General features: G+C 40.8%; 1 protein-coding gene across 5 annotated transcripts in view; it reads left to right on the forward strand.

Moving 5' to 3' along the window:
* The window catches only part of arhgef12a (Rho guanine nucleotide exchange factor (GEF) 12a), a 93289-nt gene extending 78114 nt beyond the window's left edge, over positions 1–15175 (forward strand). For 4 of the 5 annotated variants that reach the window (XM_015047942.1, XM_015047945.1, XM_015047943.1 and 1 more), the window contains 29 exons: positions 961–1062; positions 1191–1301; positions 1386–1484; positions 1724–1766; positions 1906–2011; positions 2176–2313; positions 3396–3428; positions 4022–4136; positions 4221–4320; positions 6194–6388; positions 7782–7923; positions 8005–8037; positions 8135–8280; positions 9678–9824; positions 9909–9994; positions 10870–10995; positions 11094–11208; positions 12070–12170; positions 12352–12429; positions 12582–12657; positions 12763–12930; positions 13180–13267; positions 13359–13436; positions 13537–13631; positions 13726–13926; positions 14012–14248; positions 14343–14569; positions 14827–14902; positions 14993–15175. In XM_015047942.1, the coding sequence (XP_014903428.1) occupies positions 961–1062; positions 1191–1301; positions 1386–1484; positions 1724–1766; positions 1906–2011; positions 2176–2313; positions 3396–3428; positions 4022–4136; positions 4221–4320; positions 6194–6388; positions 7782–7923; positions 8005–8037; positions 8135–8280; positions 9678–9824; positions 9909–9994; positions 10870–10995; positions 11094–11208; positions 12070–12170; positions 12352–12429; positions 12582–12657; positions 12763–12930; positions 13180–13267; positions 13359–13436; positions 13537–13631; positions 13726–13926; positions 14012–14248; positions 14343–14569; positions 14827–14902; positions 14993–15003 (3273 nt within the window). In that variant the 3' untranslated portion in view covers positions 15004–15175. The remainder of the gene's footprint in view (positions 1–960; positions 1063–1190; positions 1302–1385; positions 1485–1723; positions 1767–1905; positions 2012–2175; positions 2314–3395; positions 3429–4021; positions 4137–4220; positions 4321–6193; positions 6389–7781; positions 7924–8004; positions 8038–8134; positions 8281–9677; positions 9825–9908; positions 9995–10869; positions 10996–11093; positions 11209–12069; positions 12171–12351; positions 12430–12581; positions 12658–12762; positions 12931–13179; positions 13268–13358; positions 13437–13536; positions 13632–13725; positions 13927–14011; positions 14249–14342; positions 14570–14826; positions 14903–14992) is intronic. The other variant, XM_015047944.1, reaches the window with a different exon arrangement.
* Positions 15176–15208: the final 33 nt, after the last annotated feature.

Genomic DNA, 15208 nt, shown 5'->3' on the forward strand with positions numbered 1-15208 from the left:
TTTTGTAGAAATGTAGTGAAGTAAAAAGTACAGATACTTACTGTAAAATGTAGTGGAGTAAAAGTAGAAAGTAGAAAGTACCCATTATTAAATCTACTTAAGTAAAGTACAGATACACGAAAATTGTACTTAAGTACCACTGACTGTACCCACCACTGACAATCAGTTTTTCCAACAAGGCAATGATACGTAGCACAAATCAAAACTGAGTAAAATCCTCTTAAAGATGTGTTGACTGTGATCGGGTCTTTGTAAAGAAGTAAAGCAACCAGTTTAAAGGAACTTCACCCTTTTTTTTTTTTTTTTTTTAAAGAATAGTGGTTAAATATCCTATGAGGATTATAGCAGAACATTGCTAATGGCAGTACAAAGTATCTCTCTTCAGACTGATAATGCCCATTTATCCAAATATGGCTGTGCTTGTATATAAGGATGAACAATATTAGAAAGTCTTGCGATTGCAGTAATATTGCTATTTATTGACAATGATGAGATCCGTTGCGATAGATGCCTATTTTCTTCTTTTCTTCTGTGACCTTTAGCATTTTGGATATTGTCATTAGTGTCCAGTGTGAGCGTCTACTGCCATGACACTGTCCAAATATTGCATTAGCACATGAAATGCAACTTTATGACCCTTAACATATATTAGCCAACAATTGCTGCTTTTTAAATAGTGCTTTGCAATATAAATATTGCTGAGACTAATATTGGAATGTTGTATTTCCAATATATTTTTGCACACTTGATCCTGTACGTATAATTTTGACATTGGTGTGATTAGAGAAAATCCAGATTAGATTCAAACTTTTGCAACCAGTTTTTGTGTTACAGCATCATTTTAACCTGGAAAAAGGAGTTAAGTGGAGATTCACGCCTATGATGAAAGTATGGACAGTTTTAATGCGGAGAGACTAATATGTTTAATCGTGTTTTTCTTTTTTCTTTCTTTTTTTACAGGACTCTCTGTCACCCCCCGCACTCAGCAGTCCCTCCTCTTCTCGCGTTATCTCGCAAATTATCGGAGCTGAAGACGACTATTTCGGTCGAGACCAAGAGCAGGTGGGCTTTTTTTTTTTTTTTTACAGCCTGCTGCTAACATGGGTGTCGTACATTACAGATGTACTATAAACATACCCAAACGTACCCTTGCAAAAGCAAGTTTAAAGAAGAACGTGCGTGTGTTTCAGACAAACGGCCAGTGCGACAGCTTTAACAGTATTGAGCAGCTCAAGTCTCGCCCGGCTCACCTCGCAGCCTTCCTGCATTATGTCATCTCTCAGTTCGAACCTGCTCCTGTGGTGAGACTCTCTTAATCACAGTTGTTGTCTGTTTGTATGCAACCCGACGTCCCCTAAACGAATCTCAAATGCTCCGGTTCTCAGTTGTGCTACCTCTATACCGAGCTCTACAAGCAGACCAACTCCAAAGAGACCCGACGGGTTTTCATGGACCTCCACACTTTTTTTATGGACCGGGGAGCAGTGAGTCGCTCACGTTTGAAACATGAGTCACATTTTCACATGGAAGTTGTTGAATGCCACTGAAATTACTCTTAACATCTTTGTTATTAAATATTTAATAGTTCGATTTTTCTGAATCAGTCACATGTTTGGGCAAACATGACCATAATGTCTGGCAAGACATTTATGTCGATTATGGCACTGGCATGTTAAAATGGCATCATTGCAACTAATTGACTTAAAAACATTTTCTGTTGCAGAATTTAAAGGTTCCTGTTCCTGAATCTGTTTCCTCTGATCTTGGTAACTATGTCATTGTGCTTATGAAACTCAGTGAAAATTCTGCTTTGTTTGATCATTTTTGTTTGAGTGTGAGTCCTTAACCTTACGTTTAGCGTATTTAAAGAGTTTTCTTCTTTTTTTTTTTTTTTTTTTTTTGGAAATCGGTGGCGGGGGGAGGTACACACAGCAGAAATAAATAGGCAACATGTCCAAACGCTGCAGGACTCTCTGCTAGCGGACGTTGAGAAACACCTCGAGGACTTTCGGTAAACCATGTCGCTCTTGACTGTTGTATTCCTTTCCAACGCGGCAGCTGCTTAAGTAAATTGTCTTAGAGTTCAAACTGTGAATTGTTAATATCAATGCACAAATAGTTTTTTTTTTTTTTTTTTACAGCGATTCGTGGGTAAAAATATGTTTTGAATTTCAGGCAGAAGCGCAATATGGGTCTAACGGTGGCTGAAGCTGAGCTGGCCAGACTGGACCAAGAGAGAGTCCGAGATCGCGTCACGCTCGAGCGAGAACGTTCCTACGCTGAAAACATCATATCTAAAATAGATGACGTTCTGTGAGTCGCTCACTCAGATGAATTTCCGGTCTGACGTTGACATGCAGTCATTAAAAATGATAAATGTAGGTCTTTTAACGATGTGTTTTAGATGTCTTTGTCTCCTAGTTGAAATGATCATAGAACTGAAAAACTTTTTAAAAAAAAATAAAATAAAATAAAAGCTGGAATTTGTTTTTTCTTTTTCATTACAGAGTTTGACATAAAAACTCAAATATTTGAGCACTAATCTTTGGTTGAGCATCAACCCTCTGGTAGCATTCTGGCCGAATATAATCATATTATATTGTCCGCTTCGTGCTTTGCACGAAGACCACTAGTAGAGAGATGGACCCTCATCATGACCCTGCCACCAGTTCGAGTTATGACGGCCTGAGGCGCAGTTAGGCAGTTTTTTTTTTTTTTCATCCATTCATGCTACTTCTTGCATGCAGTCTGTATTTGAAGGTTTTATCTTCAAAATGTGATCTCTGTAGAAAGATCTCATAATTTATTGGCATTTTTTTTTTTTTTATAAATTAAATTGCCTTATAGGGTTGAGAACTCTGTAAATCTGAGCCAGAGTCTCTAATCTTTGGCTCCCTCAAGAAAAAATGTGCAGAAAGCCTGTCAATCCAAATTAGACTGAAACAAATCATAGTTCTACTTTCAAAGAGGAACTCCCAGCTTCAGGCAATCCTCATCATTTGCAACAAATTAATAGTCGTTTATAACATCAAGTTGAAGTAACGTTCTAGAACTTTAGCTCTATTCATTAGAAGATTCGATCAACATATGCATATATTTGAGAATTGCTGTTTAATTTAGTGGTGGTGCGTATTACGTCAGATCATACACGGACACCCAAGAATTCTGTCATGGCAGAAGCCATCGAGTTCATTCATGCAGGATTGTTTCTCCCTTAAAGCATTTAAAGCCTGTAATTGGAATGATGTCTATGCAAAAGATGAGAGCATGCAAACATCTGACTGGAAACGTGTCCATACAAATACATTTACATGAAAAGTCATTGGGATTGCTGAGCAGAAATATACTACCGATGTCTCTTTTTGTTCAATCGTATATTTTTGTTTGCCTTTCAGTTTAACTACTCAGACCACAGAGGAAGACAAATGGTAAGATACCTCATATTGTCACATGTTTAAAGTATATGTTTCTTTGAGTGTTTGAGAGTTTTATTGTTGCTTTTTTGAATGAACGAGTCTCAAACTTAAGAAGTCTTTTAGCACTGTCACTTCTGTCTTTACACATTTTGATTTCATAAAATTGGGCATTAAAAAGCAGACTTGGGTTAAATGAACTATGTCAGAAATAGTAATTTGTTAACTTAAGACCATATGTCTGTGATGTTTCTCCCACGGCGACTGAGCAACTCTGACACATTCCTTTGTGCCATTAAAGCTCCGATTTGCATCTCCCACAGTTTACAAATAAGGGCAGACTCTTAAAGAGAACATGTAATTTATGCAGTGTGTTTATATTAAATTATTCAAAAGTGTGACTGATTGAAACACTCTTGTTTGATATGCCATATGGTCTCGGCACTGCACAGATGGGTTGTCTAGAAATTGTACGAGGACTGGGGTGACATATGGCACAAGTCACAATATGCATACATGTGCTATTCACAATTAAACACTGCCTCTTTTTTTGTTCAACTGCAAATACCAATCTTCTTATTTATTAACTCTTCCTATTTTCCGTTTAGCTCTACAATACAGTTTGTTATCTACACGTACATGAAGCACCTCGGTGTGAGGGTCAAGGAGCCTCGAAATCTGGAGTCCAAACGGGGTCTGAACCGCCTTTTCCCTAAGATGAAGGTACCACGTGTGCGTCTGGCGTATCAAATGTTCTCCTTTACCTTCATCAAGCATGTAACGCTTTGTCTCCTCCTCTTCTTTAAGCAGAAAAGTATTAAAACAGATAAAGAAGTCGATGACAGATTAAAAAAGAAATTTTTAAATCTTGTACCTCAGCGTCGACCCAGCCGCATCGAAGCAGCAGGTAGGTGTTTGATTTCGTGTGTGTGTGTGTGTGTGTGTGTGTGTGTGTGGGTGTGTGTGTGTGTGTGTGTGTGTGTGTGTGTGTGTTTTGGAGGCTGTGAGATCTATATAACATATGTTATTTGGAAGTTTACATACATTAAAAAAATACAATACCCTTTGGTAGATTATGATTTGTGTGGCTTTGTATTTTCGGCCAGAGTTGCATTGATTTATTTTTTTATTTGATTTGATTTTTTTGGACAAGATTTTAAAGATGATAGAAAGTGAGAGTCGGATTGGTGTGCAGATTCTTCTCCAACACATCCCACAGATTCTCAGCATGGTTAAGGTCTGGACTTTACGATGGCCAATCCATGTGTGAAAATGACGTATCATGCTCTTTTAACTACTCTTGCATAATTTGAGCATGACAAATTCTGGCATTATCATCTTGGAAATATGCCTGTGATAAAAATCCATTGATGGACTAACCTGGTCACTCAGTATGTTCAGGTGGTCTGCAGGCAGATTGTGTGCAGCATAGTGCCGCCTCCACAGGCTTGAAAGGTGGATGCTAGGCATGATGGGTACATCACTTAATGTGCCTCTCTTCTTACCTTAGCAACCATCACTCTAGGACAGGATAACTCCGAACTTATCAAATCACACGATCTTCTTCCGTTTCTCCACACTGCAATGCTTGCAAACTGAATCCATCTGTTGTAAGCAGCCTCAGTAATCAGTGGTGTTCTTGAAACTACTCAGCTGTGTTGCACAAATCCCTTAGACAGGCAATATGAAAACAATGGGAAGGTCTAGTTAACATGCGAGACAAAGACTGGTTCTGTGTCCCAGAGAGAACCATGTTTTGATGTGAAAGCCTAAAACATGGTTTTGGAGCAAAAACAAAGTACCTTGTGAATATGCTGATGGAAGCTGGTAAAAAAAAGACATTATCCACAGTGAAGAAAGTCCTGAACCAACAGGGGCTGAAGGACACTTGGAGAGGAAAAAGCCATTACTCCAATAGTAACATTAAAAAAAGGGGATTATATTTTCAAATTGCACTCACAATGGCCTTATGCTTTGGAGAGATATCTTGTGGTCTAATAAAACTAAAGTGGAAATACTTGGCCGTAGTAATTATTGCTGCATTTGGAAGAAAAGTGAAGATATTTATAAGCCAGTGAAGATCGCCTCAACTGTGAAGTGCTGTTTAATGGTGTTTTGCTGCAAGAGGGACTGCTGCATTTCACATTACAGGTTTTATTTTATTGTAAGTAAAAAATAAAAAAAAACATTGCATGTTTTTATTGAAGCTCTAGACAACAGCATGACGATCGAAGATCGGGCACTGACGGCTCTTTATGCTAACAATATCTATAAGCTTTCTGCCAATTTACAATTACAAATTACTGCCAACACATGCAATTTTTGGTCTGGTCATCAAAGAGCTCTTATATGAGAACCATAGAAAATTTGTGGACAGAGCTGAAAAGGTGTGTACATGCAAGACAGCCTAAACAAAACTAGCTACACCAGTTCAGTCATGGAGGAATGGGCTAAAAATCCAGCAAACTACTGTGAGAAGCTTTTGGGAGAATCACCAAAACGTTTGACCCAAATCAGATACGTCAAAGGCAATGCTAAGAACACTTAAGTTATTTTCAGAACGCAAAGAAAGGATGGAAATTATTTTCTTGTTATTTTGGTATTGACCTAACAAACCTAAAACAGGAAAGGCTTATTATGATTCAATTATCGTGGGGGGGGGGGGAATGGCTTTATGTAACTCTTTAAAAACCGAATGCATTTATCTGGTGTGAGCTGTAAAAAAAAAAAAAAAAAAAACTGGCACTCAATATATATTTTTTCCTCTTTTTACACAACAGGCAAAAACCCGGAAAATCGCCCCAGGCCTCAGAAACAGCTGTCTCAGCCAACGCTAGGAGCGGTTGAGCTAATGGATAGCAGCCGTCTGCGGGGCAGCCAGTCCAGCGAGGGCCCCGAACTCACTCATTCCTTGTCCGTCTCATCTCCCAGTAACACCACTTACAGTGTGGAAGCAAACCGAGACGCTGATATTGGTGAGCTTTATCATGGCTTATTGAGTTAGAATATTAAGGTTGTTGATGTGGGTTTTGCAGCATGTTGGTAGTTTAGTATAATGAAATAGCCTTTACTTTTGGGAAGTTTAACATGTTTAATAGCCTTGTAGCCACTATGTAAAGTGGTCATAGTTTCAACATTCTGCTACATTCTGCTGTTCATGTCTAAGCTTTAAGATGGCGAAGCCACATATATGTACGTGCAGAAATATATTCTTTGAGGATGCATAAGAATAAGCTTGATATAAAGTTAATCATTCACATTTTGCTACACAAATCACCACCAACTGCAAAAATAGAGTTCAGAACGCATTTAAAAACTGTCAAATTGTTTGTTTCATGACGTCTTTTGGTGCTAAACCAAATTACATTCCCTTCAAATTGGTGGAATTGTGAACCAGTGAACAGATTTCAACTTCGTTATGCTGATTACAGCTCCCATTTGTGTTTGGGAAAGGGAGCAAAGCGGTTCCAGGGGCAAAATTAAAAAGCATAATTATCAGCAAGCAAACTCTGAACTGATGATTCTGCTGCAGCTATTACACTTTACAGTTTATGTTGAGTCACTTCAAACATTTGTGGAACTGTACGGTGCCAGTTTTGAGCTGCAGGATTACAACTATCACTTTATGGCAGCATAACACCATTATGTCAGGATGCCCGCAAAAAAAATAAAAAATAAATAAATAAATCCCACAAAAGGGTGGTGCAGATTATATTTGTGTACTGCATGTTCCAAAAACTGTGTGGGCAAAAGATGTCTGCGTGGGACAGATTAATGCAGCAGGACTCCTGGCAATCTTTATGCAGTTAAAGCAAAGTGAAAACCACCGTGACACACATGGGGTTGTTGAGTTGTCGAATAAAGCTTTGTTTTTGATGGATTTTAAAACATTTTGGCTGGTGTTTCGTAGCACTGTATACAGAAGCACGCTACTGTCACGGTGGAAAAAAAATTAACAATGTAATTACCGTGTGACGAAGGGACAGAATTCAAAAACGTATTTTCCTCCTTGACAGAAATATACTCCTGTAACTTTTGCATTGCTCATTTCAAATGAAATGTAGCAACATTGATATTACCAGTATTCTGCCAACTCCATGTTTTTCAATTTGAGCTTTCTTTTATGGCCACTCTGTCTTCCGTCGCCATCCACAATTACAGACAAAATCCTCATTTAAAGCCCACTTGTGCATTCCTTTTTTTTTTTTTTAATCTGGGATCTTTTAAGATCAGACCCTAAGTCTTAACTCCTTGTTGAAATTTCTCCCCTTCTGTGACCCTTTCGTTGACTACAAATGAAGTCATTTAAGTCAGCGTACGGCGTAAGCACACTAAACTCTTCAAGCTAAGCTAATGTATGTGGTTCAGTTTCAGGTGGGACTCCAACATCAGCCCCCTCCAGGCTGAGTGACGGCCTTCAGCCTGATCCTCTGGATGGATTAGCCTTCCCTGATTCAACTGAGCTTTATCCCATGGAGAAGTTACAAGAAGACGACAGAGAAAGCGACAGGTGAGTTTTTACGCATTCTGCATCAGAATGAAGACGATTTCCCGTTTTTGTCATTGGTTAATTGAACTAAATCTTTCTCAGGGCTCACGACGGGACACCAAAGGCGGTCAGAAGGTGAGTGCAGCAGATCCGTTTGGGATTAATCTTTGGCGTTTGGGATTAATCTGAAAGGTAAAGGGAGAAATGAATAGTGACCTTATTCTCGTCTTAGACTTGAGGCATTGGGTATCGGAGATGTCCAGAGCGAGGACGATCAGGGGACAGACTCTGAGCTCCACAACTGGCAGCAGCTGGTGGGACGAGAGGTCCTCGCGGGACTCAGGCCTCAAGAGATTAAGAGACAAGAAGTTATAAACGGTGAGCCAAACAGCGTCCATTGGTCCATAAGTCTTCTTCATGTTTGATGTGCTACAACCACAAACGTATTTCACTGGGATTTCACATGCTGCCACAGGACTCTTATAAAACCAGATAGTGTGTAAATATAAAGGCAGTATGTGCTTTATGTTTTTAAGTCGGCAACCTGTCGTCCTTCGTTTTCCATATTTATGGGAAGGGCTCACTCGGTTAGCCTCAGCTCATGTACTGCATTTCAGCCTCAGCCGCAGATGAAAGTTAAAAAAAAACAACAGGATTCGTTTTGTCCTAGAATCTGAAAAAAAGAAAGCAAGATTAGTCTAAACTCCTTAGCTTTCAAAATAGAAATGCCATCTAGTACATATTCATAATGTCTTTTATAAATTAACGTTTCTTTGCAATGGAACAATGCTAAATCCAATATCTGAAAATGGAAAGAGATCCAAACTCTTGCAGGCACATCGAGACACGCCTTTTGAACTAAAGTGATTGGTTGAGATTATAAAAGAAGGAGCCAAGAAGTCCTTAGGAACTCTGGAGGAGCCGAAGAGAGCTACTTCCATAGTGGAAGAATTTGTCGACAAGACAAATATTAGTTGTGCGCACAATAAATCTGGCCTTTGTGGAAAATTATCTAGGAGATAGTAATTACTGCACTCTTCGCTGGCAGACCAGAGTCACTCCTCATAGCGATACAGTCAGGTGCTCTGGTCTGATGAGGCCAAACTTTGACTGTTTGGTCCAAATCCAGAGCACTCTGTGAGAAGGACAGTGACCTATGAAAAGAGCGAGTGAAGCACGCTCTGGCAGCACTGTGCTGTGACGATGCTTTTCTTCAGCAGGGGCAGGAAAGCTGGGAAGCTGAAATGAAGGCAAATGCTGAGCAATCCTGGAGGAAAACTTATCGAAGGCTCGAGACTGGCTGGCGGGTTTACCTTCAAGCAGCAACAAAAACCCTAAGCAAAAGTTAGACCTAAAAACGGAATGGTTTAGATACATTTTTCTAAAGTGCCCAACATCCCGTCAGACTGATGATGAGCTATTTTTGCAACCAAAAAAAACAAAAACAAAGAATAACCAAAAATGTCAGTCTGTAGATTTGCAAAGCTGGTGGACAAAACCCCAAAAGCCCACAGCAAGAAATGGTTCTAGCAAGTGACGGACCTGGAAATACACCTTACAGGTCCTAATTTGTGAAAAATGCAAATGCCCTGTATCATTGTAATTCCACTTCACAACGATGAACAACCTTGTGTTTGAGTATAACATAAAATCCCAAGAAAAGGCATTCAAGTTTATGAAGAAAAGAAAATCAAGAGACATGAATGCTTTTGCATGTCGGTATGAGAGCACGCTCACAATGTGCTCTGAGTTAACTCCTCTCATGCCGTCCGCAGAGCTGTTTTATACGGAGCGTGCGCATGTGGGGATGCTGAAGGTTTTGGACGACGTTTTCTACCAGAGGCTTTCCAAAGACGCAATCCTTCCTCCTGCCGACATCAAGAACATCTTCACCAACCTGGAAGAGGTCCTACAGCTGCATGGTACACTCAATAAAACGACTCTCGTACTCTGTAACTTTAACTCGTCATTCATAATTCACTAACGATGCATTTGTTGAATTTCAGTTTCAATACTTGAGCAAATGACAGCCATACGGAAGAGAAATGATTTGTTGGTAATAGATCTGAGGGGGGACGACTTGCTCTCGTGGGTGAGTCAAAATGGTTTCTTCTGGCATCGTTTTTTTAAAACTGTGGTCACAGCTTGAATGATGATGCTGAAGCAAACTGTGCACACAGAAACGGGGAATGTTCACATTTGATATTATGCCTTTTTTTTTTTCACACCACAGCCTTCAAAGTCTGTTATGAGCATTTTATGTGTCAAACTAATTGAAAGTAAGCCATAATTGTCAAATGAAAAGAAAATGGTGTTTGCAGTTTGCAACTTGTTTCAAGTCTTACCACAGAGTCTGGACTTTGACTGAGCCATTCTAACACTTGAATATGCTTTGATAAAATAAAAAAAGAAGTTTTTTGCAACCTGTAACAGGCTTTTGTTAAGTGTTACTCATAAGATCTGATTTAAAAAAGGAAAAAAAAAAGAGATTTTTATTTATGAATTTTTAGAAGGCCTTGACCTTTACAAATATCGTCTACTTTTTAGAAAGAAAAAAAAAAAACCCAGACAGAAGGAGAGTGACAAAGGAACACTTTCCTATCTTAGTAGCAGGGAATGTTTCCACCATGGAGAACAAATGCAGCCTCGTTTCTTAACGATGTCCGAAGATGGCCCAGATTTGGCTAACATCTACACATCTCAACGTGACATATTTGGTGTGAGGTAGTCAAATATCCAGTGGCAGGCTCGTCCGAATCCCCCCTCCCTGTGCAGGGAGATGGATATAAGGAGGACAAACGGTCCCCTGAGGTCTGAGCATCGATCGAGTACCACATTAAAACTTAAGCTGTCCGTGCTCGAAAGGACATAAGTCAGGCCACTTTCTTGGAGTCGGCTGCTCACGTAATAGATTTCCGTTACGAATGCTTCTGACCAACTGAGCTCCTCTTCATCTCCGCCCTGCAGTTCAGTGGTGCCGAGGAGGAGAAGATCAAGCAGGCAGTGGGAACCTTTTGCAGCAACCAGCCGTTTGCGCTGGAGATCATCAAGACCAAGCAGAAGAAAGACTCAAGGTTCACCTCATTCATTCAGGTACTCGTGATGCGTCTCACTACATTGTAAAGGGTTCTTTTTCACACCCAAAAAAATATATTTCACTGTGTAAGGACTCCTGACTTGTCTATTTTTAGGAGGCGGAGAGTAACAGACAGTGTCGACGACTGCAGCTAAAGGACATAATTCCTGTTGAGATGCTGCGGCTCACCAAGTACCCCCTGCTGTTAGACAACATTGTCAGATACACAGGTGCAGTCATGCTGACGCAGGTTTTTTTTTGTTCGTGTTCTAATTAGGTTCTAGTCTGTGGGTTTGTGGGCTGCTTTTCGTCTTTTAGCTGAATTTGGTAATTATTTAATTAACCAAATTGCGTATGTGTATGTTAAGATAAAAAGTTCTTACTGTTTCATGCCTCTTTACCAGCACAATTGATATGAGACTGGTGTACTATGTTTTTGCAGGGCTATTTAGCACTGATTCTGGATAACTGTTTTGATAAATACACCAAACAGGGTTTAAAATGTAAAGTTTGATCACCTGAAATATTTCTTGCACCAGTTTTTCCCACTTTCAGCTTCCTTGAATTGTCCATGTTTTTCTCCTGTCATATTTAAATCAATTAGTTTCTCTGAAATCGTAAATCCAGAATAGAAAAAACAAAAAAATCAAGGAAATGTTTCGTTTTAAATTTTAATACAGTATAAAAAGTGATTAATATTGAAACCCAGCTCTTGAGTTTCAGTCAAGCGGTGATAAATGACATTTTGTTGCAACACATCGACTATTAATGAAGTACCGAGACTAGAAGACAGATTACCATTATAATGGCCCTGCGGAGTGAGTTCACAGTTCCGGAAATGGGGGCACCAATTATTTGGGCCAACGTTTTATTCTTAGCACGAGTTTGGGTCTCACACAAGGAGAAAGCCTTAATGATAAAATATGACCAGCTCTTATAGGAGCATAATGCCTCCCGTGCTTTATTATGTTTTCTAAGAATTATGTGTCCATTAATACTTCCAGTGTTGACGAACACAGGAAGTATTAATTTGTCCAGAAGCTGCCCGAGGAACCAGAGTCCTCACTGCTTGATGTCATAATGTTTTTCAGACGATCCAGTGGAGAAGCACAAAGTTAAGCAGGCAGCAGACTGCTGTAGAAAGATCCTTAGTCACGTCAACCAGGCTTTAAAAGAGTCTGAGGACAAACAGGTGGGTTTTTGAAATGTGCTATCATGTTAAATTTTCTTCATGCGTTTCCTTTAGATTCCTTATTTGGAGGAAGGAGACAGTAACAACCTCTCTCTATTTTTCTGTTTTTTGATTATTCCCCATACAGTTGTCTTCTTTAGTAAACCTCTTACTCATCCTATTTTTCTGTGTATTCCTACAGAAATTAGAGGACTACCAGAGAAGATTGGACCTCTCCTCTCTAAAGCAGACAGACAACCCAGTGATCCTCGAGCTAAAGGCGAGAGACATACACAAGTTACTTTATATGCGCTTGTTTGTCGTCCACCGCCATGTGCACTGTGAAACATGCACTGGATAAAACCATATGAGTAATAGGGTCCACAAACTTTAAATCTCACTTATCTATTTTTTCTGCTGTGCATCCGGCAGAACTTGGATTTGACCAAGAAGACACTGATTCACGAGGGCCCTCTATCATGGAAAATGAACAAGGACAAGACTATTGGTTTGCACTGATTGGTTTTATATATGCATTTAAATATTATGCTCTTCTACTACACCAATGCGTATGTATGAAAGTGAATGGATGCATTCTGTCTTTCCCTTTCAGAGCTGTACACGCTCCTCCTGGAGGACATTCTTGTTCTGCTGCAGAAACAAGACGAGCGTCTGATCCTAAAATGTCACAGCAAAATCCTGGCAGGCACCCCAGATACAAAACATACCTTCAGCCCCATCATTAAACTCAACACTGTTCTGGTGCGCTCTGTGGCTACAGGTCAGTTTGCAATCTCCCCAGACTCTCCGCTACCAAAATTTGTAGGAATAGTTCCCAGAACCCGTGTAACTGCTCAACCTTATCATAAGAGATCCGTATCTGGTGGCTTACGTCTGTTGAAGAAGAAAAAACACCTATTCTTTTTTGTAAAATTTCTTAATTTATTGTCCAGATTTTCACTTAAACTCCTTTGATAGAAACATAAACAATCTAAGCTTAAAGCCTCCTGATCACTCTCTCTCCTGCCAGACAACAAGTCCTTCTTCGTTCTCTCCATGTCTGACAACGTTGCACAGATCTACGAGCTCATGGCGCCCACAGTCTCAGATCAGAAAACGTGAGTCCAGTTTCCTCGCGACGGATTCCTTTGACATTTTTGCCACGCTTGTTTGTCTTACCGAACAGTGTTTTGTCTCCTCCCACACAAGGTGGCAGACTCTGATCTCCCAAAGAGCCGACACGATGAAGGTCAAACCTCACAGCATCATACCGTTACCTCAGACTGAGTATGCTTCTTTCCCGTTTTAAAATCCAGTCGCATCAGGTAGCTGCCAGGGTTTCGGCTTGTTACGGAGTTAAGTTTCTGTCTGTGTGTGGGTGTCTTAGTGGGGAGAGAGACGGCGTGGAGATCATTACAGCAGGCGTTTCCAGACTGAGCAGAGAACGAGACCGCACGTCCACTGGCAGCACGCAGTCCACAGGTAACCAAAGCAGCTCATTTCTATCTTGGAAAACATTTTTTTATCCACACAACTCGGACACTGCAGCTGTGTAACTGCAACCATCCATCTTTAGACAAAGAGAGCGGCCCGGCCTCCAGAAGTACACTGCAAGGTTCTCTACCTGCTAGCAACCCATTTGAGGAAGGAAAGGCAGACGTGGAGGAAGAGGAAGGTTTTCTGGACCCAGAGCTTTCGTGCGAAGTGTCTGAAGTTGACAGAGAAGGAGACTCGTTCGATGTGTTCCCCTCAAGGGCAGACGAAGCACTAAAAACATGTAAGTCCTCTGGACACGTAAAGAAATTAACTCGCCGAGCTCTTAAATTACAAAACAAGTCATTACTTCTCGCCGGTTTCTTCAGTGGCCGCATTAAAGCAAGTCCTGGTGAACCAGCTGATGTCCCAGGAGGCGGCACAACAAACCAAACGTTCCACGGGAGTCCGTCTCCTGAGAACCACCTCTTTGCGGACGCCGACGGACAACCGCGCAAAGGTGATGGTTCACAACGGCTCCGAGAAGAGCAGCTCTAAGACAGAGGACCTGGCTCAGGACCTGGGGTCAGGGGACACTGGATTCTTTGATTCTCCTGAAGACTATGGTATGTGCGAGGAAAAAAATGATTTATTAAAAAAAAAAAAAAAAAATGTGCTGGGAAATCCTTTGCAGTAGATCATTTTTGATTCTGCCTGCAGGATGTTTAGTCCTGGACGGTTACGGAGGGCAAGGGGAGAGCAGCACAGACGGCGACATCCTGGCGTCAGCCGAAGGGAAACAGCTGAGGACCTCACAAGGCTGCGCGGCCGACTCCGGCATCAATTTGAGGTTTTCTTCAACGTCACAGTTCGGCAGCCTCTCCACTTTCAGTAGACAGGTGTTGTCTCACCTTAGACATCTTCAGACCAGCCTCGGCTATTTAAAGGTACTCAAGATTACTCATCGTTATGCATTTCCAGCTCCTCAACACGCCGTTTAATCCCGGGTTCCTACACAGATTTAGAAACTCTGAGAAAAGTGTTGTCCTGGTCTGTTTAAGTATGGAGAAGGTTTTGTGTTTCCAGACTATATTCTCCATCTGAATGTGTTCTTCCATCCATCTCGCCGTCTATTCATCCATCAATCCACCTAACAACTGACTTAATTACCAATCTATCAACACTTTTTCCTCCCTTTTTACAGGAGGTTGAGACCAAGTACAATAATCTAATACGCCAAAGGACAGACAGGCCATCGACGGACACAGATGGAAACAAAGGTACTCACGTTTAAGCGTAAATCCTCCACTTTGAACCATTTCTGTTTGCCCTTTTTTTCTAATTTTCCATTCAATGTTGTTTTTACTCAGATAAAAGATAGTGTGGATGTCAGCGCCGCGGCTATTGACTTTGGTACCACGGAAGAAGTACCGACTCGCCGTCTGTTCTTTCTTCTCGAGTCCTGGACTTTCTGGACGTCGTATAAGCTTGTCCTTTGACTGCTGAGCTCTTCGTTTTGTTGTGTTTTTTTTTTTGTTTGTTCCCCCCCCCCCCCCCCCCCCCCCCCCCCCCACCCCCCCCCCGCC

This window comes from Poecilia latipinna, unplaced genomic scaffold, assembly GCF_001443285.1.
Source record: "Poecilia latipinna isolate Pla-1442-1.1 unplaced genomic scaffold, P_latipinna-1.0 Scaffold851, whole genome shotgun sequence".
Lineage (NCBI taxonomy): Eukaryota > Metazoa > Chordata > Actinopteri > Cyprinodontiformes > Poeciliidae > Poecilia > Poecilia latipinna.